Source organism: Sylvia atricapilla, chromosome 23, assembly GCF_009819655.1.
Source record: "Sylvia atricapilla isolate bSylAtr1 chromosome 23, bSylAtr1.pri, whole genome shotgun sequence".
Lineage (NCBI taxonomy): Eukaryota > Metazoa > Chordata > Aves > Passeriformes > Sylviidae > Sylvia > Sylvia atricapilla.
This window is the reverse complement of record NC_089162.1, coordinates 5,480,177-5,506,389: the sequence shown is the minus strand read 5'-3', so window position 1 is coordinate 5,506,389 and position 26,213 is coordinate 5,480,177. Positions and strand designations below refer to the sequence as shown.

At 46.6% G+C, this 26,213-nt stretch overlaps 3 protein-coding genes across 4 annotated transcripts in view; 1 reads left to right on the top strand and 2 right to left on the bottom strand.

Annotated features, from left to right (window-relative positions):
• Positions 1 to 624, bottom strand: part of SIK2 (salt inducible kinase 2) — a 35,201-nt gene extending 34,577 nt beyond the window's left edge. Inside the window, exon 1 of the mRNA XM_066334759.1 lies at positions 457 to 624. The gene's annotated coding sequence lies outside the window, so the exon portion shown is untranslated. The remainder of the gene's footprint in view (positions 1 to 456) is intronic.
• Positions 625 to 5,364: 4,740 nt separating this feature from the next.
• LAYN (layilin) lies at positions 5,365 to 14,005 on the bottom strand. The gene is given in 10 exon segments (XM_066334772.1): positions 5,365 to 5,476; positions 5,479 to 5,628; positions 5,631 to 5,710; positions 6,996 to 7,098; positions 7,719 to 7,748; positions 7,751 to 7,801; positions 8,373 to 8,411; positions 9,385 to 9,542; positions 10,950 to 11,250; positions 13,886 to 14,005. Coding segments are annotated over 10 exon segments (1,071 nt in total). The 5' UTR covers positions 13,953 to 14,005; the 3' UTR covers positions 5,365 to 5,384.
• An 8,653-nt stretch (positions 14,006 to 22,658) lies between these two features.
• BTG4 (BTG anti-proliferation factor 4) lies at positions 22,659 to 24,930 on the top strand. Of its 2 annotated transcripts, none has more exons than XM_066334780.1 (4): positions 22,659 to 22,850; positions 23,447 to 23,584; positions 23,700 to 23,895; positions 24,681 to 24,930. In XM_066334780.1, the coding sequence occupies exons 1-4, from the start codon at positions 22,678 to 22,680 to the stop codon at positions 24,855 to 24,857; spliced, it is 684 nt and encodes a 227-aa protein (XP_066190877.1). In that variant the 5' UTR covers positions 22,659 to 22,677; the 3' UTR covers positions 24,858 to 24,930. The 2 variants fall into 2 exon arrangements, with proteins under 2 accessions (XP_066190877.1, XP_066190876.1); XM_066334779.1 differs by having other exon boundaries at positions 23,691 to 23,895.
• Positions 24,931 to 26,213: the final 1,283 nt, after the last annotated feature.

Genomic DNA, 26,213 nt, shown 5'->3' with positions numbered 1-26,213 from the left:
TGGAAGACATCACCCGGCAGTGATTACCCAGGTCAGGAAACCCTCAAATAACCCTAAAATAACCCTCAAATAACCCTCAAATACCCAGGGCACGGCACGCACAGCAGGTCCGACCCTTGGCTGGGCGCAGAAAGTGCCGCCGGAGGAACACCGGAGCATCCTCGCGGTGCCACCCTGGCAGCGATGCCACCACCCCGAGGGTACCACTATGGGGTGACATCTTCGGGGTGCCACCCTCGGGGTGCCATCCAGCTGCTGCCACCCTGGGGAGGCCTGCCAGGCGTTCCTGGGAAGGATGCGAGCAGGACAACCACCAACCCCCCCCTCTCTGCCCTTCCCACCGCAGCCGCAGCTCCGGTGCCCTCGGGATGCGCCGGAAAGGACAAAAAATATATATACATATAAAAAAATAACCCCCCCAGCGGCATCCCCGCGGAGCCCCCGAGCCGTGCCCACCTCGCTGCGGGTGATGCGGTGCCGCGCCAGCTTCACCACGGCGAAGTTGCCCTTGCCCAGCGTGCCCTCGATGTCGTAGAAGCCGACGCGGACGGGCCCGAGGCCGCGGGGCAGCAGCGCCGGGGGCCGCCGGGCTCGGCCATCACCATGCTGCGCTCGGGGGGCGGCGGCGGCTCCGGCTCCCTGCGCTGCCCCCACCGCCACCGCCCGCGTCACCGCGCGCGTCACCGCGGGCGGGGCATCGCATGGCAACGGCCCGCGGGAGGGGACAGCGCGGGGACACGGCCGGCGACACCGGGGATAGGGAGGGGACAGCGAGGGGAGACGGCCGGCGACACCGGGGACAGGGAGGGGACAGCGAGGGGAGACGGCCGGCGACACCGGGGATAGGGAGGGGACAGCGAGGGGACACGGCCCGGGACACCGGGATAGGGAGGGGACAGCGTGGGGACACTGCCCGCGACAGCGGGGATAGGGAGGGGACAGCGAGGGGACACGGCCCTCGACACCGGGATAGGGAGGGGACGGTGCGGGGACACTGCCCGCGACACCGGGGACAGGGAGGGGACGGTGCGGGGACACGGCCCGCGACAGCGGGGACAGGGAGGGGACGGCGCGGGGACACGGCCGGCGACCACCGGGGACAGGGAGGGGACGGTGCGGGGGACACGGCCGGCGACACCGGGGACAGGGAGGGGACGGTGCGGGGACACTGCCCGCGACAGCGGGGATAGGGAGGGGACAGCGAGGGGACCACTGCGCGCGACAGCGGGGATAGGAGGGGACAGTGCGGGGACAGCGAGGGCACACGGGCCGCGACAGCGGGGACAGGGAGGGGACGGTGCGGGGACACTGCCCGCGACAGCGGGGACAGCGAGGGGACAGGGGAGGGGACACGGCCGGGACACCGGGGACAGGGAGGGGACAGCGAGGGGACACGGCCCGCCACAGCGGGGATAGGGAGGTGACAGCGAGGGGACACGGGCCGCGACAGCGGGGACAGCGAGGGGACGGTGCGGGGACAGTGCGGGGAACATGGCCTGCAACACCGGGGACAGTGCGGGGACAGCGCGGCACCGAGCGGGACACGCCCGCACCAACCCGGGGACAGTGCCAACAGCCGGGGGACAGTGCCAGCATCCCCAGGGACAGTGCCAGCAGCCCCAAGGGACAGTGCCAGCAGCCCCGGGGGACCCGTCATCAGTCCCGGGGCACAGTGCCAGCAGCGCCGGGGGAGACAGTGGCACCCGCGCTGGGACACTGCCACTGTCACCAGCCCGGGGAACACTGCCACCAGCCCGGGGGGACACCACGGTACCCGCGCTGGGACAGTGCCATCAGTTTTTGTCCCACCCCAGGTGTGTCTGTCAGCCTCCCCAAAATCCTGCTCAGCATCACACAGTCCTGGGCAGCTCTGCGCCTTTCAGGAGGACGTGAATGTTGTAGGATGCCTCCAGAGAGGGTGACAGCAGGTGACAGGGAGCAGAGCTGCCCTGGGAGGGGCTGGATCCATCCAGCCCGGAGAAAAGGAGGCCGAGGAACAACCTCAGGCTCTCTGCAGCTTCCCGAGGAGGGGATGTGGACAGGGAGGTGCTGAGCTGCTCCTGGACACATGGGACAGCTCCAAGCCGTGTCAGGACTGGTCCAGACTGGACATCACAAACATTTCTGTACCAACAGGGTGGTCAGAGCTTCCCAGTGCCCCGAGCCTGGCACTGTGTGAATAATGCCCTTCAATAATTTCTGTGATGTCCTGAAGTGGCCAGGCAGATTTTTGCAGGTCTTTTCTCAGTGAATTATTCTTCTGTTGTATTTCCTGCACATTTGGGAAAGGCAGGTTTGGAAACTCTCTTGGGCCCTTTGACCTTGAAATGACCTGAGGACCATCAGAGCTGAGAACGTGTGAAAAAAATTTAAAGCCCTTTAGGCTGATTTTTTTTTTTTTCTCCCCACTGATTCTGCTTTAGGTGTGCTTTTACATTTTAAAATTCCATTGTTCCAGCAATCTTTGCTCTCCCAGTCCATGCCTGTCCCTTCCTCTGCCCTGCTCCATCTGGGGCTGGAGGGTTGGTCCCTGTCTGACATTTGGGGACCAGGGATCACCCCTGGGATCTCTGCTGAGTTCCCTGGTTACCAAAGCTGTGAAATCAGCAGCAGCCACAGAGCTTTGTGAACACAGAATGGGCACAGGCAGCTCAAAACGAGCCTGGACCCCAAAAATAATAATAATAATAAAAAAAAGAGTGGAAGGATGCAAAGAAAAAAAAAAAAAAAAAAAAAAAAAAAAAAAAAAAAAGTTGTGTCGTTCTTTGCCTTTTTAGGCAGGTTTTACACGTCTCAAGCTGCCTCATCCTGGTGAAAAGTGACTTTTGTTCCGTGTCAGGCAGCGATGACTGTTCTGCCGCGGGAACTGAGGATGTGTGTGCAGGGATGAATGCTTGTCCTTCCCCGCTGACGAGATCCCTCCGAGGAGTGACATTTTGGGATGACGGCCGCTGCCTCGGGCTGCCATGGAGAAGAAGAAGGGGAGCTGTGCCGCTCGATTTATCCCCTGCAGAAGTTCTGGCGGTGAGTAAGTGATGGCTCGGGTTAGTCAGCCATCCCACCCTTTCGGTGATTGATGGGTACGTGAGGGAACCTTCCAGAATCCTCTTGGAATAGCAAGTGGTGTCATCCCGAGCTGCCACTTGCCAAATTTCACTCCTCTTTCACCTTTTCTTTCGCATCCAAACTCGGCGTGTGGAAGAGTGAATTTATTTTTTTTTTTTTCCTCTACAGAATGTTATCTAATATTCCTTATCAGGCGTGTCATTCTAAAGCAAGTTTTTAGCTTAAAGATTTTGCTTCATGTGAGACTTTCAAGCCTCAGCCCGGTGTAAAAGTGAATTGTTGAATTCAGATTTCGCTGCTGGGGAGAGAAAAGCTGCGGGCTTGCAAAAAAAAAGACCCACCACAAGGCGGAAAGTTCAGGTGGCAAAAAACGAACAACCAAAAAAAACCCCAAAACCACACAAAAACAAAACGAAACAAAACAAAAAAACCAAAAAAAACTCAAAAAAAAAAACAAAAAAAAAACCAACTCAAAAAAAAAAAAAACCCCCCCCAAAAAAAAAAAAAAAACCAAAAACCAAACCAAAACCAAACCAAATTAAAAAAAAAAAAAAAAAAAACAACAAAAAAACAAAAAAAAAAAAAACAAAACCAGAAAACCCCACAAAAACAAAAACCCAAAAAACACAAACAAACCCAAAAAAAACACCCTCCCAAAAACCCAACCACCCCAAAACCCCTACACGGCTTAAAAACACCACATCTTAAAAACACCCCGCGAGGAACCGCACCCACAAAACCCCATCCTTTCGGCGGCCTCTGATGGGTTTTGCTCCTCTCCAGAAAGGGATTTATTTTAAACCCTTCCCAAAAGCCGGGGCTGAGCAGGTTTTTCGGCAGGACGTGGAGCTCACATGCCCTCGTGTGGTGGCTGCTCCCGCACATCCTCCAAATGTTGGCCAACCCCAAACGAGGCTGATTTATAAACCCCTCGCCTTAATAACTCTTAATTAATAATTAAGCCCAGTCCTGCGGGCGGCTCAAGGGGTCGGAGCAAACGCTTGGCTGCCAAATTATGGCTTTAAACACCCAAACTCCAGCATCTGACAAATATCCCCCTCTCCTTCTCCTGTTTTAACAGCTCCTAAAAGATGCTGAATAACTGCCAAAAAGGGGAAATAAATGAGACCGAGAATAGGAGATTAAAAGTGGACAGATTTTTGCTTGATTTGCGTTAATTACCCGCATTGGAAACTCCAGGTAGTGTGACCTGAGCACTGTCCTTATCAGGAATTTGCTTTTCAGGAGGAATTGTTGCCCACTCCGTGCTGTTTTCAAAAGGATTGGAAGATTGTTTAATTTTTAATTGGGATTTCCCTTTTTTTTTTTACTTTATTTGCAGCCCATCCTGGTGGAGGAACAGCCACTGGGGCACCTGGGACTTTAGGAAGTGAGAAGTTGTTGTGTCAACTGCAATATTTCAGTGTTTGCAGCAGCCAGCAACAGCTCAGAGATCTAAAACTTCTCCCTGCTGTTTGGCAGAACAAATTCATGGCAATGCCTGCACTCAGTTCTGTTGTTTCAGCCACATTTAAAACACCTTTTTGCCAAATCCTTTGTTTCCTCCCAGCTTATGAATCAATTTTTCCTTTTTATTTTTTTTTTCATTTTCCTATTTACTTATTTACATGCAACAGAAAATTGCAAACTTTTAGTCAACTAAAACAAGTTTTAGGTGCTTCAGAGTCTTGTTCTGCTGCTCCCCTGGAGCCAGAAAATCACCTGCAGGACACAAGGTGTGGAATATTTGTGTCCTTGCCTGGCACTCTTTGGTTGTTTGGTCATTTCCCTCTCCATTTCTTGGGTTCTGTCCCTTCCAGCAGAACGAGGGGGAGAATTGGAAGTGTAAAAAAAACCAGAGAAAATTCACAGGTTGAGATAAAGAAGTTTAATAGGCACAGTGAAAGTTGCACAGAGCAGCAAAGCCAGCCGAGGGATTCATTGCCCAACTTCCCACTGCTCGGAGTGTCCGGGGAAGCAGCGCTCCATCACACAGCACAGGGAGATTTCAGCACCTTGGAGGAGAGGGAGGCTATAAATAAATAAGGTTTGGGATTGTTCCTCGGTCTCAAGGTGTATCTTTGGTACAAAAAGGAATCCGGGGTATCAACGAGCCATTCCTGGGGCAAAGGGGCCAAATCTGAACATTCTTTTCAGGCTGGGTTTGTTAAAACCCCTCATCCTTCCAGAAAAGAGAAGGATAAGGGGAAAATGCACAACCAGGACAAACACCACACGTGAAACAAGTGCAAGTAAACTCATGTTGATATTCAAAAATCCAAATTCCGTAGGTTTGGTTTTTTTTAGGGTCCATTTCCTCAATATCCATAAATCTCATTGTCCACCCAGGTGGACTCTTTGCTCCTGCCCACACGGTCCCCGCAGAGCTCGTAGATGTCGTTGGTGACAAGCCACTCTCTGTGCTGGCCAGTGTCCCCAGGCCACTGCTGGAGGTGTCCCTGGGGCTCTCCAGCCCCTCCCGGGCACGGAAGGAGGAATTCTTTGTGCCAGGTCTGGCTCCTGCCAGGTCAGCTTCAGACTGTTTGTGGATCACTCTGTAAAGTCCAGCCTGGGGCTGTCCCTCCTGGGCTGGGGCAGCCAGGCACTGTCACCTTCAGGGGTCACATCCACCAGCTCCCTTCTCCTGAGGAGGGCAGAGAGGAAAAAAAAAGAAGGAAAAGTCATAAAAATGCACAGAGGAAAACACAAACCAACAGCAGAACTCTGTCATTGTAAGACACCACACACACACACACACAAAAAAAAAAAAAAAAAAAAAAAAAAAAAAAAAGATGAGAGGCTCTAAATATTTTAAAGGCAAAGAGCAGAGAAAAAAAAAGGTTTATTGTCTAATTCTTAGTATCTTTATGAGGTGTTCTGGTACGACTGACATGAGTGAATAGGTGTCACAAGCACGACACAAAGGAACGACACTCACCAGTCAGGTTGTGAAGTGAGCAGAGAAAGAGGGAGTTTATCACGATCTGTGGGGTTTAAATAGGATTTGGAATTTGATCAAGGATTGGGGACGAGAAGAACACCCCTCTGACCCCAGTGGTCAAACCAGCAGTCCATCACAGGGAGGAACGCAAAAACAATCGACTTTTCTTTATGTTAATGTGTGAGAAACTAGAATTCTGTAGACAAGATCAGAAGGCTGAAAATCAGGGCGACACATAGGAACAGGGGAATAGGAATGACACCTCTCTGATCCCTCTGGTTAAACCAGGGAAACAGCAAAACCCCACCTGGAGAAAGGCTGTTTGGAGAGAGGAGAGTTGTTGGACAGGATTGTTTTGAGAAGGAGCTTCCTTGAGGAATTGTTTCCTTGGGAAAAACTCACAGGTGCCAGCAGGATAAAATCCCTCAGAGCCAGAAATATCAGGGTCACAGAAACTCTGCCAGCTCAGGGGCTGGGGCAGCAAAACCCCTCCTGACCCTTCTGAAATCCCAACCAGAAAACTCCTCCTGACACTCCCAAATTCCCGCCAGAGCTGCTGTGCTCTCAGGGAAAGTGAGGAGAAAACATTGGTGACCATTATTTGCTCCAAATCTCCAAATTGTGTTCCTTTATTCCCATTATTCTCATTGCTGCTTTGTTTTGTTTTGTTCGGTTTTTTGTTTTTTGTTTTTGAAGGGGAATTTATGATAATTCAAAGCTTTGATAAGAAAAGTACAAGGCTCACCGCATCAAAATCATAATATTGGAGACAATATTTCCTGCCTGCCACGTGAATGCAAGGAAGGGATATAATGTGATTTACTTAGAATTTTATCTTCCAATTAACCCAGCCTGGAGCAGCGACATCCCTTTTCAGCCTTCCTCTGGCTGCCAACGCTCCTGCCCAGAGCTTTTTTTGGGGTGGTGAAATGAGCTGTGAACAGGAGAAAGTGTCACCGCCGGTTTAGGGCACAGAAATGTCACTCACCTCTTGACAAACAGGCAAAGGCAGGAGATGCCTGTGACGGCCACGAGGAGCAGCAGCACGGGAATGCTGGAGATGAGGATGTAGGCAAGGCTCTGAGCAGGCACTGGGGTGAAAATAAATCAGGGTAACGAGAAGAAATGGTGAGTTTTTCACTGTTAATCACAAATGTACAAATTAAACATTCACAGCTCAGCCGCTCTGAAATTATTCAATAAAAGTGGGTTTTTTCACACACCCAAATACTTTGGATTTTGGACATTTTTACCACCAGGGCAACCTCCTCCTTTTGTCCTGAGAATAATTGAGGGATTTTTCTTATTTTCTGTATTCAGTCTTCCACATTTTGAGTCAAACAGTTGAAATGAGTTTTGAGAGCATAGGTTATAAGGATGAAGGATATAATAAGGATGTAGGAAATGAGGATGTAGGCAAGGCTCTGAGCAGGCACTGGGGTGAAAATAAATCAGGATCACGAGAAGAAATGGCCAGTTTTTCACTGTTATCACAAATGTACAAATTAAACATTCACAGCTCAGCCGCTCTGAAATTATTCAATAAAAGTGGCTTTTTCACACCCAAAATATGCTGGATTTTGAACATTTTTACCACCAGAACAACCTCATTGTTTCGTCCTGGGAAATAATTGAGGGATGTTTTTTTCTGGTTTGTCTTCCACATTTTGAGTCAAACAGTTGAAATGAGTTTTGGAGAGCAACAGATCACCTTGGGCTCCCACAGCTGTTCCATTGGCGCCTTCCTGCGCCGATCCTCGGGGAATTCTGGCTTCCAGGCCTCTGTTGGCACAGCTGGAAAGAAGCAGCTTCATTAATACTGCAGATGTTTTGTTGTATTTTTTTTGTAATTATACAAAATGATAAAAAAATTCTAATTTTTGTTAACATCGTTATTCTTTTTATCTAGAAAAGAAAGAATGTATTTCTTTATAATGATTGAAATAAATACAAATACAAGTACTAATACAATACACACACAAATACAAATACAGTACAATGCAAATATAAATACAAATATAAATAGAAAGATAAATAAATTGTAAATAATAAATTAAAAACTTATAAATTTTAAAAACAATAAGCAAGGCTGAGGGGAGATTGAGGGGCTGAGAGCTCCAAAGGAGGTGTGAGGTGCACTGGGACTATTGCACTTCAATCCCTGCAGTAGTATTCCTTGACAATGAATGTCAGAGTATTTCCACTGGAAGTGTTTGATTTAAAAAAAAAAAAAATGTTAATTTAATTGTTTAAAAATGGTTTAAAATGTTAAAATTAGTTTAAAAATTGTTAAAAATTGTTTTTAAAAAAGTTTAAATTGTTAGTAAAAGAAAAAAAAAATTCCAAACTAATGTGTCCGACTCACCTCTTCGGGAATTGTCTCTTGGAGCTTTTGTTGGCTTCTCTGAAAGGAAAGAGAAATGCAGAATTTCCTCATGAGTGAGACACACAATTTCCAGCCTGGGCCCTGTCCTCCAGTTCTCCCCAGTGTGAGACCCCAAACCCCTTCACAAATTTATAAAATGTGGAATTTATATAAACCTCAAACACATACAGACAGGACACCCTGGGATATTTTTTTCCCCACATTTGTTGCATAAACTTAAAGTTTTCTCTCTTGCTGTCGGACGTGAAGGACTCCAAATATTTCAGCAGGCAAGAGCACAGAAAAAAAGGTTTTATTTTCTGATTTTACTACCTTTTATAAGGTGTTCCCATACAGGTTTAACATGGTTGGTGAATAGGAACGACACCTCTCTAATGCCATGGGTTAAACAGAGAAACAGCAAAACCCCACCTGGAGAAAGGTTATTTTGGGAGAGGAGAGTTGTTGGCCAGGATTGTTTGGAAAAAAGGAGAGTTGGTTGCTGTCAATCTGATTTTTTTTTTTTTTAGCTTTCTGATGTTTAGATTTTTATACTGGAGTTTTCCACACCCTGTGACACGACCAAAGCGACGTTTTTTTGCGTTCTCTTTGGAGGAGGGACATTTGATGGACTTTGAGTTTGACCAGTGAGGTCGAAGAGGTGCCAACCTCATTTGTCCAATCTCTGGGCAAACTCTGGAATTTATATCTAAATCGAGATCAAAACAAACTCTCTGCTCTGATGGTGTGAGCGTGGCTCCTTCGTGTCCATCCAGCCACAGATTGCCGGATTATTTTGAGAAAGGAGAGTCGTTTGCCAAGATTATTGTGAGGAAAGACCTTCCTGAGAAAACTTTTCCTTGGGGAAAGTGCCGGCAGCTGCTGAGCAGGTTAAAAACCTCTCAGCCCCACGTCTCCCTGTGCCACCAGGAAGAGTTTTTGCAGCAGCCACTTCTCTCCTCCTTCCTCCTCCTGGGGGATGAGCTTGAAATCCCGCAGAGAGTCGTATTACCCAGGGAATATTTGCAGATGAAGTTGTTCTTCATGTTGCATCTGTCGTCGTTCCACTGGAACATGTAGGGGCCTCCCACCCCCGGGGGAGCAGAGGGTTGGTGGTACAGCACCACACACACCTCACCTCCACAGGATGGTTCGTCCACGTACCAATTCCTGGGAAAACACCAAAAAAATACAGCTCAGGGCACTGCCAGCAGCTTGGATGGGGAAAAGGCAGAGTGAAAGGGGTTATGGCACCACCCTGCACTTCCACTGCGGAAAATGGGAGTGATAATGCATTTATTGTTTTTTAAATTTAGATTTTTGGGCTTTGCGAGCAAGGTGTTCAACAAATGTCACGAGCAAAGGATATTCTGCTGTCTCACAGGAAATAAAAATAAAAAAAAGGTTATTTCTCAGTAAGGAAATAGCATTTTTCATATTTTGGGACATCAGGTATAAAATTAGGGGATCTGCGGCGCAGGAATCTCATTTGCAGGTCATTAATCAGAGATTTTAAGGCCACACCACTTGTTCTTTCCCCTCCGTTTACCCCCAAAAATGTCCAATTTATCCTAAGCAGACTCTGATGTGGAGCAGCAGCAGGAGGGTGGTTTGTGCTCAGGGATGGGACGAGCACAGAATGAACACAGTTCCTATTAATCACTTCTCTCCTCAAAGGTTATCAAAGTGCTGAACCAAGTCTGTCTGTCTAAATTCTGGGGTTTATTTCCTCTAGTCTAAGGAATCAGATTCTATTTAGGGGAAAAAAGACATCATGGATATTATTATTATTATTATTATTATTATTACTCATATTACTATTACTATTACTACTAAAACACTACACAGTGTTACCCTGTATAAATACATATTATTACAAGATTTAGAAATTACCAGGCTGCTGCTATTTTCCTAAGTTTTTCTGCTTTATTTTCTGTGTATTTCCCATTTATGTCTCAGCAGTGGTGAGGAGAAGGAAATGGATCTGGCCTAAAGCAGACACTGACGTGGGGCAGCAGCAGGAGGGTGGTTTGTGCACAGGGATGGGATGAGTGGGGAATGAACACAGTTCCTGTTAATCACTTCCTCTCCTCAAAGGTTATTAAAGTGCTGAACCAAGTCTGCCTGCTTGGGCCAGATTCTGGGGTTTATTTCCCTTTGGTCTAAAGCCTCATTCTATTTAGGGGAAAAAGATGTCCTGGATAGTACTATTATTATTATTACTACTACTATTATTACTGCTACTACTATTACTACTGAAATAACTACACAGTGTTACCCTGTATTAATACATACCATCACAAGATTTAGAAATTACCGGGCTGCTGCTATTTTCCTAAGTTTTTCTGCTTTATTTTCTGTGTATTTCCCATTTATGTCTCAGCAGTGGTGAGGAGAAGGAAATGGATTTGGCCTAAAGCAGACACTGACGTGGAGCAGCAGCAGGAGGGTGGTTTGTGCACAGGGATGGGATGAGTGGGGAATGAACACAAACGCCGGGACATCACTGCTCGGACTCTTTGGCCCAAATCCTTCATTCCTAAGGGCACTGCCAGCCCCACAGCACCACACACCCACCGAAATTTGGCCGAGCTGCCGTCTGACCAGGAGTAAAATCCGTGACACTCGGTGCTGTTGTCATCCTCCTTCTCCTTCCTCCTCCTGAGCCCGATCCAGAAGTCCCCATCGGAGGGCAGGAGGCTCCTGATGAAGGATTCGATCAGCCTCTGCTCTGCCGGGCTCTCGATGCTCACCAAGTGTCCCCCATCAGCCCTGCAGGCCAGGTGAGCCTCCTCAAAGCTGCTCCTGCGGGAGGCGTCGTGGAAATAAACGATTTTGTAGCAGGGTTTCTGCGTCCCACGCCTGCAAACCGTCTGCCCTGCAGAGGAGGTGCAGCAATGCGCGTTTGAATAATTTCATTCGTCCTTTGGACCGGCTGAAGGGTTGGTAGATAAGAAGGCAACCCGCAGCCTCGTTTTTTACAGTTGTCAAGGTTGCAAGGACAACAGCAAGTCTAAAAAATAATGAGCAAGAGGCTGGGAAAGCGTCCACAAGAAATGTAAAACTCGGAGAGAAGACACGCTCGACCAATTAAGAGCCCTGAAAAATGTGTGCCTGTCTAATGAACAAATGACTGAGACAATAAAAGACTCCTGTAGGTGTGAACAAGAGAACTAGGAATTGTAACTGTGGCTTGATGTGAACAGGAAAGTAGTTCTGGTATAATTATATTGATTCGTTTATTTTCGGTAGCCCATTTTCCCCCTGCAGGGAGGGAGAGGAAACTCCCAGGAATGGTGCCAACACCACCAAAATAAAGGTTAAAATTAAGGTTAAAATTAAGGTTAAAATTAAGGTTAAAATGGCAAATTGGGTGAGTTTTCTTCATGTGGGAAACACAATGTGGGTAAAAGCCTCTTGTCTCACTGAGGTGGCAAATGGGATCTCCACATTTTTCTCGCTGCATCTCACAGTTTAGGTTGGGCTTTTGGTGTCCTGCTCTTTTCATCTCTATCTGGGTTTTTCTGGGATTTGCAGATGCTGGGAGTTCCTCCCAAAGAAACCCTCTGCCAGAGCAAGCTGATACACACAACCTTTTAAAAATCAAACTTCCCTTGCAAGGGTTCAAGAGGCTTTTTAATTAGGATTATTTTTACAGAGTTAAATGGTCAAAATCAGGGATTTCCTTACACAAGCAGAAATAGCGAGGATTTCTCTTTTGGGGTGCATGCAATGGTTTAATGGATGTTTATACAGTTCAATGCAGAGCCACAGAATCCCAGAATTTTGGGGTTGGAAAGGACCTTCAGTCCTCCTCATTCCACCCCCTGCCATGGGGACACCTCCCGCTGTCCCAGGCTGCTCCAGCCTGGCCTTGGACATTCCAGGGATGGGACACACAGGGAAGAATTCCTCCTTTACATCCCAATCATAATCCATCTTCACAACCAAACTGAATTCCACGTTACAGCCTCAGGCTCCTTCCTTTCCCAGTGCCGAGGATCCCGAGGTGAGTTCCCCAGCCCCATCCCCAGCTCTGTGCTCTGCCCTCTCTCTGCCTGCCCAGGGAATAAACAACGCCTCTTTTGGGCTCTCACAAGCAGCAGAGCTTATTTTAGTTCCGAGGGAAGATCAAAGTGAAAAGACACATCATCCCAAACCATGCACTCGTGTGTGTGTGTGTGTGTGTGTGGTTTCTTTTATTTTTCTTTTTTTTTTCAGCAGAGCAGTCCCAATATTTAGACTGTGCAAACAAACAGTTTTGTTTTGCTCAGTAAATATTTCTTTCTCAGGCACAATCTGCTAACCTACAGAATGTTTTCTACAGCAGGAAAATATTCAGCAACACTGGTGGTGTGCTCGGAACAAATGGGATACTGCAAGGACGGGTCATTATAAACCCTGCCATGGGATATTTGCTGGCTTTGGTTTATCCTATTCCACTCCACTGTAGGAGTGGGAGTTTTCAACACCTTCACACTGGAATTTTTCAGCAGTTAAACAGCCAGAAATGGAGTTTGCTAATATTTTACACAGGGATTACAACAAGAAGAGGGTTTTTACCATGACAGCACTATTAAAAAATACATTTCTAGCACAGCCTGTGTTTGCCTTGGGAATTTGACACTCAGAGAAAAGGCAAAGCCCCCTTACCTCTTCTGAGGGAAATGTCCACTGCTGATGGGAGAGGCAAAAGGAAAACACAGACAGCAGAGTTTCATTAAAAAAATCTGCAACTCTCTAGAAAACAGTCACCAAAACTGCACCCAGGCTCTTTGCTGAGACACAAACACATTTTTTCCTCAACAATAAAAAAGAAAAAAAAAGAAGAAATGAAAGAAAGTGTCTGCCTTCTCAGCCAGACTTGCCATGACTTTCAGCTAAGGAGGAACTGATTGGAGCTGATTCCTGGCTGGACTTCCCGAGCTTAGTTCAGGACACTGACTGTGCAGCTCTGAGCAAGGCTGAAAGGATTCCTTGTCTTCCTCATCCCATATTCCCGTGTTTCCCCTTATCTCCTCCCTCGGGATCTGCCGCTGACTCCAGCCAGCTCCCCAGGGCAGGGCGGCGGGGAAAACCGGCTGGAAAACTCGGCAGAGACTTCCAGAACCGAGCATCAACCCCAAACCTGGGCAAAGAGCTCCAAAAACACCAACCCAAATCGAACACCAACCCCAAACCTGGGCAAAGACCTCCAGAAACACCAACCCCAAACCCGGGCAAAGACCTCCAGAAACATCAACCCCAACCTTCCCTCCAGAACCGAACATCAACCCAAAACCTCAGCGAAGAGCTCCAGAAACATCAACCCCAAACCTCGGCGAAGATCTCCAGAAGCATTAACCCCAACCTTCCCACCGCTGAGCATCCCTGCCCATGTCGCGACAGCCAGCGACATCCCGACCCTGCCAGCGGCAGAGGGGAGCCTGGCGGGGCCGGAGGGATGTCTCCGGGATAAGGAGGATCCCCAAACGATGTCGCAGCGATCCCGATCCATCCCGAGCCGCTCTTACCGCTGAGCAGCCGCGCTCCCGCAGCGCAGCCCAGAGCGGCCGCGCACAGCGCCGCTGCCGCCAGCATCGCTCCGCCGGGCCCCGGGACAGCTCCTCCTCCTCCTCCTCCTCTCCTTCTCCCTTCCCTTCCCTTCCCTTCCCTGCCTCGGTCACTCCTCTTTCTCCTCCTCCTGCTCCTGCTCGCTCCCGGCCCGGCGGAGGCGCTGCGGGCTGAGCGCTCTGGTCCCCGGGGCGCGCCCCAAATCCTTCATCCCTCTGCCCGTGTCCTCACTCCCATCCCCTTTTTATATCCTTTATATCCTCATCCCATCCCCGCCCACCAGGAGCCACCCACGGGCGGATCCACCCTCGCTTATGATTGATTTTTTTTTTTTCCCTTTTTTAAATTTTTTTTTTTTTTTTTGGAAAGGTTTTTCCTTCCCTTTCCCACATCTGGATTTGCCCGTGAAGAAGAAGCGGGAATAATTTTATTGTTTCCTGCCTGTCAACCCAAACACGGATTTATTTTATCCATCCCAACGCCAGTTTTCTAAATCGAAACATTCCTATTTGAAGGCATCCCCTGGAGCATCACCAAATCCGACTTTAAGGGGTAAAAAAGCCGGGATTGACACTAAAATATCAGCGTTTTTAGCTGACGATGCTCAGCCCCGTGCGGGAAGAGCCTGGGGAGGGAAAGAGAGGCCGGGAATTGTGTTTGGCGCAGGGTTAAAGCCGAGCCCTTTCCTGGAGCCTCGCACCTGCTTCCTGAGCTCGGGCTCTCCATCAGCCCCGGGAGATTCTCCCAGGACCAAAGTGAATCCGCCCGGGCACAAAATAACCATCATCGATGCTTTAAAACAGGACATCGATGGGTTTATACAGATTTAAAACCTTCAGCTGCTCTTGGGAGGGAGAGTGGAGAAGCTGTTTGAGAAATTGATATTTTCAAGGGAGGGAAATCCTTGGAAATGTCATGTATAAATCCATGGAAACATGGGAACAGAAGTCAGGGATTGCAGAGGGGAGAGTTGGAAAGCTGCTGGCTCTGAGCGTGGGTCACGGCTGTCAAACAGGAACAGGCTCCGATGTTTCCTGGCTTTTTTTTTTTTTTTTTTTTTTTTTTTTTTTTTTTTTTTTTTTTTCAGAAAAATAAAAATACTTCTACAACCACGCTGTGTTCCCTGGCTTCCTGAACCCTGGCCAGAATTAAAAACGTCTGAAAAATGAGGAGGCTTCCATTTCCTTCTCTTCCCTGTGATTGAGAAATAAATGAGAAACACACAGGAAATAAAGGAGAAAAGTATAGAAAAATAGCAGCAGCCTTTTAATTTCTTAATCCTGTAATAATATATTAGTACAGGACAAAACTGAGTAGTTTTTTTTAGCAGTAGCAGTACAAATGATAATAATAATAATAATAATAATAATAATAATAATAATAATATCAGTAGCAGCAACAACAACAATAAAAACAATAAAATAATAAAAAAAATAATAATAGTGTCCAGGACAGCTTTTTTTCCCCTAAATAGAATCTGATTCTTTAGACCAAGGGAAATAAAACCCAGAATTTGGCCCAAGCAGACAGACTTGGTTCAGCACTTTAATAACCTTTGAGGAGAGGAAGTGCTTAATAGGAACCAACTTAAAACCTTAAATAAGGAGGAAGGAAAAAAAAAAAAAGAGGCTTTTAGGTCCAAAATGAAGACGTCATTCCTGAAAAGACCTTTTAAAATCTTGTTTTCCAGGTTATTTCTCCAATCACTGCCCTTATCAGCTCTTAATATTTCAGTGCTACTCCCTGCAATTGGGGAATTCAATTGTATTAATTCAGACATGTAGTTCTTAAACTTCCACTCATTTATCTCTGCTCTGTGTCCTGGGAATTACAGCAGAGGGAAAGAAAAGCCTTAATAGAATCCAGACCTCTTACTCCTGGATTTTATTCTCCTGACAAACATCCGGCCAGGCCAGGCCAAACCTTTATAAATCAGTAAATCTCCAGTTCGCTGCTGATGATAATCAAAATCCCCAAATGGAGATCTTCTTTTATTGCCTGAAATCCAGTTTCTGAGAGCTTTTTAGGGAGCTGAGAGGTCGGTTTGATAACTTGGTTATGAGCTGAGTTTTAAAAACTTGGAGACAGCAATGGAAAAAAAGAAAAAGAAAAAGAACAATGGTCTTTCATATTAAAGTGAGAAATTTAGACTCACTGACTCGTTTCTTGTGGTTTTGAGATAGAAAATTGTCCTCAATAATGTTTTTTAGCTCAATTAAACTTCATTTACGTCCTGTGCCTGGCCTGGAGTTTCAGAGTTCCCCAGCCTGCAGGATCCTCTCTGTTTAAGGAATTTTTTGGGTACACCCTCTTTTTCTTCCCAGATTTAAACAATTTCCAGGGTTTTCTCCTTTGGATTTGATCATGTCCGAATCAAATCTGAAATCTGGATTTGAACACTAAGCTGACAATAACCTGAACATTATTCTTATTTTGTCCATCACATTAATTAGATTTTTTTTTACACTTACTGGGATGCTTTTAGGAGATCCTATTTTGTGTAAAGCCATTTACTCCTCGAAATGAATCTTGGTGGCTGCCTGCTGCCCGAAGCTGCAAATCCTGGCTTTCAGCTCTGCTTGGAAAACCTTTCCAAACCCATCAAACCCGACCTCCCACTGAATTAAAATAAAAATAATTTTAAAAAATAGAACGGGAGGCTCGGTGAAGCTCTGCTGGCTGCAGCCAGAATTCAGAGCAGGCTAATGGACGGCGATGGATGAGTTCCATTGGGGATTATTGATCCCTTTGGGGATTATTGATGGGCAGAGGGGCATTGCTGACTTGCAGGAAAGGTTTGCAGAGCTCAGCACCTCCTGCAGATTTCCCTGCCAGGTCTGGCAAGTTAGAAAAATAAAATTAAAAAAAAAAAAAAAATAATTGCAGAGTCAGGCAGAAATGCAATTTCTGTGTCAGGTGGTTTGCCTGGGATTGCTGTGTCTCTTGTGGTGGAGCACACTAATTAACTAGGTTGGTAATTGAGGCTCCAGCAGAAGTTTCCATCGTCTTTTAGGTTATTTTCATCCCAGTCCAGCTTCTCCAAGGATGGGAAAGAGCTGCTACCACAGGCCTTAATTCCATTTATTCAACAAGAAGAAATGGAGGGAAATGTGAGAGCAGAGGCCTCGGCAAGGCTGAGCTGAGCCCAGCCAAAACCTGCAAATCTGGAGAAGGAAAACCTCCAAAATCCATTTTTATCCTCACGTTTTTTAGTGGAAACAAGCTGCAAATGAGATGGATCAGCTGGAAAACTGGCATGGAAAAAACCCAGCGCTTATTTTATTTTACTGTCCCGCCCATTGATGCTTCTGTCTCGTGTCCTGAGAGCTCCTGTGGGTTTAATTCCTGCTCCCAAATTCCTGCTCCTGTTATTCCAGACCTTTTTACCTGGCTGTGTGGTTAGTGATTGTTGCTTTGGGCAATCAGCTAACTACACTGCCTGGCAACCAGGCTGATGGCAGAGCCTTTCACCACGACCTTTTTTTCCTTCAAGAAGCAGGAATTTCTGGCAATATTCATTATTTTCTCCAATTCAAATCCTTAGTGGGGCTAAATGATCAGAGAAAAAAACCCCAAAAAAACAAAAAAACAATTTATACCTCCAGTGAGTTTAATCATTGCTCAAAACTCCCTTCACTTACCTTGCTTAATAAAACATGAGAAACAAATGAGAATTATTGATATCTGGCAGATATCAACCTAAATAAAATAAAATTCATGGTCCAGTCTGTGTGTATTAAAAAATTAAGTGTGCAGTAAATTAATCATTTAAATAACAGAGAGGATTCTTGGCCCAGGAAAATTCCTGAGGGTTTCAGCACCAACTTGGAGAAATCCAAGATTTCTCCAGGTTACCAACAGGTCTCACACGCTGCTGTGGGCAGGTAAAATCCTGGAAAGGAGGCTGCAAAGAAATCCCATTATTGATGGTTTTGCTGCAGGGATGAGGAGGTTCCCAGGAGGTTGGAGCAGGGAATTCTGTGCCTCGTTTTGGTGGCAGAGGAGTTAGTGATTGTGGATTTATGGACACAATCAGATAACTACACTGCCTGCAAACCAAGGACTTCTCCCAGAGTCACGGAACTCAAACCTGGAAGGGAAGAAAGAACTTGCAATAATTGTATTTGTATTCTCCTAATTACATTTGTATTCCCCATCTCCTCAAGTGCCCTTAAAATAATAAGGAATGCTTGTAAAATAAAGCAATAATGAAAAATATTGGTCATATCACCCTTATTCTGCTCAATTCCAAATATTTAAATTTGTATTTCTAGTTGTATTTCTAGTTGTATTTCTAGTTGTATTTCTATTTCTATTTCTATTTCTATTTCTATTTCTATTTCTATTTCTATTTCTATTTCTATTTCTATTTCCATTTCTATTTCTATTTCTACTCTTATTCCTATTCCTATTCTTATTCCTGTTCCTATTCCTGTTCCTATTCCTAGATGTATAGTTGCAATTTTATTTCTATTCATATTCACATTCGTGTTCATGTAGTTTTAATATATTTCTATATAATATTTCTGTCTATATTTAATATTTACACCACATTTTAGGAGTTCTTACTAATACAAACCCAAGTGAACCCAGCACAAAGATCATTTCAAGAGGGTAAAGGAGAAGCAATTAAACACTAAATTAGCAATTATTATTCAGCAGCACACAAAGGGAAGGGGACAGAAGGAAAAACTTTGGAGTCCTTGCTGTATCCAGAGGTGGGAGTGCAAATCCACCTGCAAATTTGGGCCAGGACAAAACATTCCAGGGGAATATCATCCCCTGGATCAGTGCCTTGTTTGCAGCAGCTCGTGTTCCTGCTCATCCCCCCTGTGCCCTGCCTGGCTTTGTGCCATTCCCATGGGGAGTTTTCCACGATGAAGCACGGCAGGGATGGGGGAATTTCAGCATTTCCCTGAATTTCAGAAAGCTTTTTATTCCTTTTTTTTTTTTTCTTCCCCTTAAAAAAAAAAAAAAAAAAAAAAAAAAAAAAAAAAAAAAAAAAATCCAGGAGCACAGCTCGTGCTGTCAGTCAGGTGTCAGAATGCTCTGGTTTTTACACTCATTTGAGGCAGCTAAAAAGCTAAAAAAACTAACAGATCATTAGCTAAAAAAGCTAAAAAAAAAAGGAACAGATCTGCTCTGAGCCTGTGGCAGGAGTTCTCATCAATTATGTCCCGTGCCTGAGAGATGTGCACACAATTAATAACGTGATAAAGCTGTTTTATATGGATTATCAAGCTGAAGGAGGAATGAGAGACAATCTGTGAGTGTGCAAGGAGAAGTTTTTTCTGCAAATGAAACGATTTTAAAGAATATAATTGAATTTAATTCAAACACCTTAAAGGAGTCAGGATTTACCCTCAAGGAGCTTACCTTGGAATAATCCCGATGAAGACAGAGTTTGGATAAAAAGGATTTCGTGGGAAAAAATGGGTGGATTTTCCCCTCTTCCTCTCCCGTGGAGCTTTTCCCTGGCGGAATTCCTCTTCCCATTTTTCCATCTTTCCCCCTGGGGCTCCTGGCTCGGAGTGTCCGTGGGTCAGCCCATGGCTGGAGCTTTGTGTACCCACTGTCACCATGGTCACCCTGCCAGGGGGACCTGGGCACAGCTCAGGTGGCCCCAGCCCCAGCAGCTTTTGTGTCCCAAGGAGAGGTTTCCATGGGCAAAAAGTCAACACGGGGAACACACCCTGAGGTTGGAATTTCCACCCAAACGGCTCCAGGGCAGGGTGAGGTGGCACTGCTTGTCCTGGGATTTAATTCCCACCAGGAATGGCCAAAAGGCAGAGAAGCAGTTGGGAGAAGATGAGTGTCCTGTGCTGTGCCAGCTCATCCTCATCCTCACCTCCTGCACCTCGGTTTTTTGGGGGTCTGCTCAGGAATTTCTCTCTGCTTGTCCTTGATTTTCAGCTCAGGAAAGGGAAAAATTCAGAGCGAGAAAACCCAGAAAATTCAGAATTATTTAAAGAGCAACAGCTCTTAGGCTCCATAAAATAAACTCAAGGTGGCTTTGTTGTCTTTGTGGTTTCATTTTAGAACGTCCTGCATCAACACCACGGAGGGTTTTTAGGTTTATGTAGGTTTATTACTTAAATCACGGAATCTTAAGTTAAATTCTAGCAATATGGAGTACTCAAACCCTTAAAATTTTTGATCACAATCAGCTTCTGGTTCGCTCTAGCCCAAAATAATTCATTTCACAGAGTCTGCACGGTTTAATTACAGGTGTATAATTTTATAACCTGCAGGTATGAGGTTTTTTCCTGCCCTGTGACTTAGTGGCTCATGGAATTGCTGCTTCTGCAAGTGACCAAACAAACCCAAGCTGCTTTTCCCTCAGGAGATTGTCACCCGTATGGAAATCACCAAGACTTTCTGATTTTTGTCTCAATATCTACAAATTGCAGCTGCTTACCTGGAGGAGCTGCCTGCCATCCATCCATCCATCCATCCATCCCTCCCTCCATCCCTCCATCCATCCCTCCCTCCATCCCTCCATTCATCCATCCCTCCATCCCTCTATCCCTCCATCCATCCATCCCTCCATCCATCCATCCATCCATCCCTCCATCCATCCATCCATCCATCCATCCATCCATCCATCCATCCATCCCTCCATCCCTCTATCCCTCCATCCATCCATCCATCCATCCATCCATCCATCCATCCATCCATCCATCCCTCCATCCATCCCTCCATCCCTCCATCCATCCATCCATCCATCCATCCCTCCATCCATCCATCCATCCTTCCATCCCTCCATCCATCTCTCCATCCATCCATCCATCCATCCATCCATCCATCCATCCATCCATCCATCCATCCCTCTCTCCGTCCATCCCTCCATCCATCCATCCATCCATCCATCCATCCATCCATCCATCCATCCATCCATCCATCCATCCCTCTGTCCATCCATCCCTCCCTTCATCCATCCCCCACAAAACTGCTCCAGAGGGGACACTGCCACTGACAATCCAAGCTGCACTCGTTTTCTTCCATTTCCATGCACTTGTTTTCTTTATTTCAGCACACTCGTCCTTTGAAGCAGGGGCGTGGGCAGAGGAGAAGCGCTGCAGGGGCGGAGGGCTGTGTTTGGGGAGCTGTGTTTGCTCCTGGGGCTGCAGTTACTACAGAAACCCTCCGTGGCTCAAGCCCAGGCTTGCCTGCTGACCGAGGGGACACCTCATTTAATCTGCCCAAGAATGCTGGAGCTGAGGGCCTCATTCCAGTCCCACTGAAGGCTTTGGATACAATTCCCCTGCTTTCAGGGAGTTCTGGATCATCCCATGGATATCCAGGCACTGATTTTTAGTGGTTTGGCTTTTTTTTTTCTTTTTTTTCTTTTTTTTTTCTTCCCCTCCTGCTCCCTGCAGCAAAATCAATGTGATCAAAAACTTTAAAGTCCCTCGAAGACTGGTTTTTTCGTGTTTTTATTTTTTTTTTTTTTGACCATGGAACAAATTTTTTAAATCACAGAAAAACTGCTGCGGCTGCAGGGTTTGCCAGGGAATCCACCCAGCTCAGAGAATGACATTTTTCAAGGAAGTTGAATCTCCAGAATAAAGCTCAGCCCTCAGGCGTGAGGAGCCAGCTTGGCTGTCCAAGAATGCTCCAGAGCTAATTCTGGATGCAGACAGAGCCAGAACCTTCCCAGACTGCACAGACAGAGGCCAGAAAAGGCTGGCAGGAAATTCTTCCCAGCAGTGATTTCCTGTCTTTGCAGCATTCCCCAAAAACCCCAGAGCAGCTGGCCCTGCCCTCTTTGCTCCATGAAAAAAGAAGGAATTCCTCAGGGGTTTGCAGGGAACAAAATCCTCGTGTGTCACCCCAGGAGCACAGGGTTGGTGTCACCCTTGTGGTGACAACGCTGGGGGTTTCTATGCCAGAGGGAAAAAATCAGAATCAAGAAGTTTTCTAAAAAAGGAACCCCGAATGTGAAGGCTTCAGGTGGAAAGAAGCAAACCAGCACAACCCTAATCATTAATTAATAAGCCTGATGCTGTTTTCCTGGTGGTGAATATTAAATATCCCCCGGGGATTTATGGATTCATGGACACTACAGAATTCAGGATGGAATCATTTAAATCACCCTAAAAGGAGGAGCTGCTGTTGGGATAAATCCAAGGAGAATGGGAATATCTTTGGGACAGGTTGTTAATTAATTTATCACACACCTGCAGCTGCTGCACACCTGAATATTCTTACATCCCTCCTCTCCACGTGGGTCCTGCCCCATAAAAAGCCTGACTAATCCCAGCCAGGGAAAGAGGGAGGCAGCCTTTGGCTGTGGGGGGTTCTCCCTGTGTCAATGATCCCGAGTCCTGTGGTGTTTTATCTCTTTTTTGGTGCCTCTTTAAGCTGTTTGTGGGGTTTATCTCAAGTTTTTACCGTCTCTGCTGTGAAAAGGTGATATTTTTGGATTTTTTTTTTTTCATAAAAATCTATATATTTGTCAGGCCTGCCACTTGTAATATATGTGACAAATAAGGACTATTATACTTAAAGCTCTTTTTAAATCTTCTCCCTTAACTTGCTTAGTGCTGGTGCCTTCTAGTAATGCATTAAACTGGTTTTAATACCCCAAACTAAATTTAATCTGCTCTTTGGCACTCGGGCTGCTCCAGGCTCTGGCTCGTGCAGGTTTTGCAGCATCAATTCTTGGAAGCTGACGGTGCTTTAATGTTATTAAACCCCTGTGCTGTGGTGTTCCCTCTCTGCTCCAGCAGCTCCTGTGCTGGGATTGAAGATGAAAGATGAAATTGCTGCCACGGTTTTCTTCATCACCAAGCTGGTGAGGAGGGAGGACAAGCTGAGCAAGCACGAGCTGGAGAAGTTTGCAGCCAGGCTGACCACGATCCTGTTTGAAAAGTACAAAAGTCACTGGTACCTGGACAATCCATCCCGAGGCCAAGCCTTCAGGTGAGAGGGCCAGGGAGCCTTGGGCTGATGTTCCTGGGGGCCTTGAAGTGAAATAAATAATGTAAAAGGAACCATCAGGACATCCCTTAAGCTTGAAGGAAGCTTATTAATTGGTGGAAGTTATTAATTGTATTATTAATTGGTGAAAATTCTGAATTTTTAACCTGTAAATGTGTGATTAGAGACCTGAGGTAGGAATTTCAAGACCAGTGTCTCAGGCAGCCTCTGACTGTCGGGATGCAGAACTCAAGTGGTCTTAAAGTGATTTTTTTGGGGGATGGTTCTGCTTTAAACACTTAAAGCAGCAACTTGGCTCGTCAGAAACACTTAAAGCAGCAAAAAATGAAAAAAAATGAGAAGCCAAGGCCTGTTGGAGCTGCTAAATCAGCTGGTGAGGCTGAATTGCTGCTCAGGGCTCTAAGGAGAACTTTAGAGTTCAACATCATCCCCTGATGCACCAGGTTGCAGCAACAACCTGCACCTACAGGTTACGAGCGCTGAGGCAATAAACAGAGATTCTGGGTGTGCTCTGCATGACCAGAACCTGCAAACCTGCAGCGAAAACCCAGCTCCAGCCGCTCTCTGCTGCTCCCCAGGTGCATCAGGATCAACCAGCACCAGGCTCGGGATCCTCTGCTGGAGCAGGCGTGCGCCGAGAGCGACGTGGACTTCGCCACGCTGGGCTTGCCCAAGGAGATGACGCTGTGGGTGGATCCCTTCGAGGTGTGCTGCAGGTGAGCCCCTCAGGGCTGGGGGTTCATCACCCTGAGCCTCAGCACCCAGGGGTTGGGTGGTTTTTGGTGTGAGGTGGGTCCTGGCAGGGCAGCACACCCACGGCAGGTGTTGCAGGTACGGCGAGAGGAGCCGGCCCTTCACCGTGGCGCGCTTTGGTGGGCTGGAGAACCCCGAGCTGCCCCAGCAGATCAGCCTGGCCGTGGGCAGGGCGGCCCTGGATTATCACTCTGGGACCTCCTCAGATGAGGAGAGCTTCAGCAGGGAGCCCAGAGCCATCCCCACCGTCAGCAACCCCAACAGCGTCTACCAGGTGAGCCGGGGCAAACCCCAAAACCTCCCTCTGAAATCCCTCAGACAAAGCTTCTGGCAGGTGGGAAGTGAGACTCTGGCTCTTCTGCTAGGGGCAGGGTGAGAGGGAACAGCCTCGAGCTGCTCCAGGGGAGGTTCAGGTTTGATTTCTTCCCTGGAAGGGTTTTCCAGCCCTGGCACATGGCATCGCTGCCCCATGAGAGGGATGCACAATCTGATTTTTAAATGCCCAGCTTATTTTTCCTGCCCCATGAGAGGGATGTACAGTCTGATTACAAATGTCCAGCTTATTTTTACTGCCCCATGACTGTGTACAGTCTGATTTTAAATGTCCAATTTTTCCTGCCCCATGAGAGTGACATACAGTCTGATTTTAAATGTCCAATTTTTCCTGCCCTGCGACTGTGTAAAGTCTTTTTTAAATCCCTGTTTTACAAAACAAAGCTAAAAAACTGTGGGCCTGTTTCTTACAAACTAATTCTCATGGCACCACCCGTTATACTTGTTTTAACACCGGCGTATGAATTATTTGAAGACCTCAACAGTTGTTTCTGCAGGATGGTGACCACCCCTGGTGGAGTCACCATCCCTGGAGGGGTTTGAGGGATGTGACACTTGGGGACACAGCTCAGGGACACACCTGGGCTGGTTCTCAAAGACCTTTTCCCCAAATTCAGCACTGCTGTGGGCGGGATGGAGCTTTGGCAGGAGGGCGTGTGATGGAACTGGGGTGTCCTGGCTGCTGCCCAGCACGTTTAAAGATAATTTTCCCTTTTTGCTGCCCAGTTTGGTGACTTCTGCAAGGTTCCCCCCCAGACCTGGTGGCAGTACCTGCACAGGAAGCCCCACCTGGCCGAGGGCCCCCACTTTGGCCAGCACAGGGGCTACAGGACCTACAAGCCCACGGTGGCTTTCACTGGCCCACGGGTGGACAGGTACCACTGGATCAACACCAAGAGGTAGAACCGGGGCTCCCCGTGGGATTTTGGAGCCCTGATTTCGTGGTGGGGTGAAGGCTGGCACTACAAACCCACATAAAAACTTCAGCACTTCCTGTCTCATCATCTCTGACTCTGTATTTATGGGGATTTTTGTGTGTGGGGGGGGGTGTTTATCCGAGATTTTTAAAGTGTTTTTAACTGATGTTAACATAAGACTGAAGATGGAATGTGAGACTCTCCTTGTGAGTTAAAAAGGAAATGCATAAATCAATAAATCTGCTGACGTTTTTTTATCGAAGCCAGCTGCTGGTGGTGCCTTCAAAGGTGTTCAGGAGCTTTTTTTTTGGGTGCAAACAGCAGCAAATGTGAAGGAAGAGAAAAACACCCCCAAAGCTGCTTTGAAAGACACTTTCCTTCCTTCTGGCAAAGGTGTGAGCAGCCAAGACCTAAAAATCACCAGCAGAAATGTCCGGGGTGTTTAGTGACTCACAAAAATATTTAATTTGTGCTCTCTATTGATAGAGGGGGTAACAAAAAAAGAATTTTGAGTGACTTTGCTCTTCCCTCACTTGATTTTTATCTACACTGGAGATTTTTATCTACACTGGGCTGATGTTTCACTGCTTGGGAAATATTGAATATTTCATGTTTTGGGGGTTGGCTCTGGAATTTGGGAGGAGAAGAGATTGATTCCCCAGGTTTAAGAGCTTTCCTGGATGGGTGGTAGCACAGAGCTGAAATAAAGTGACTTCAGAAGTTGCTTCAGTGGTGGAAAATAATATTTCTTGCACTTTCAGTGTAATTGCACGGACATAATTAAGCCAAGTAACTCGATCTGCAGTTTTTTGCTGTGTCATAAAATCGGAAAACTGCAACTCTCAGCTGCAGAGGCCTCAGGACACCTCGCGGAGCGATGCATTAGTTTAAAGAATAATTTATTTAACACGAGGAATTGAGTGGTTCTATATTCTGCTCCTGTTCCTGGAAACTCTTTGCAGCAATATTTCTTCTCAGCACTTGGATGTGGCCAGAAATATCCATTCCTGCGGCCAAAGCCTTGTCACTTAAATTGCTGCACTGCTTTTCCTCCTGATTTAACGAGCCTTTGGGATGGAGAGGGAAAAATCCATTGGAATGAAAGGAAAAAAAGAGAATTTACTTTGGATTGAAGCCCAACGCAGAGGAGCAGGAACCAAACCAGAGTTTGGAGTATCACAACTCCCTGCCCTGGGCTATTTCCTCCTCTAATTCATTTATTTGTTTGACCAAACTCTCCTTCTCCAAAGTGGTTATCTCAAGGTAATAAGAGAGCAGCTCTTCATTGCCTTCACTGCTTAAAAACTGCTGCTCATCCTCCAAAATCTGCACCAGCTCCTCA

Coding starts and splice junctions, on each gene's coding strand:
- BTG4 (XM_066334779.1), top strand. CDS start 22,678: ATGAAAGATGAAATTGCTGCCACGGTTTTCTTCATCACCAAGCTGGTG. Junction 22,851..23,446: donor TCCCGAGGCCAAGCCTTCAG/GTGAGAGGGCCA, acceptor GCTGCTCCCCAG/GTGCATCAGGATCAACCAGC. Junction 23,585..23,690: donor CCCTTCGAGGTGTGCTGCAG/GTGAGCCCCTCA, acceptor CACCCACGGCAG/GTGTTGCAGGTACGGCGAGA.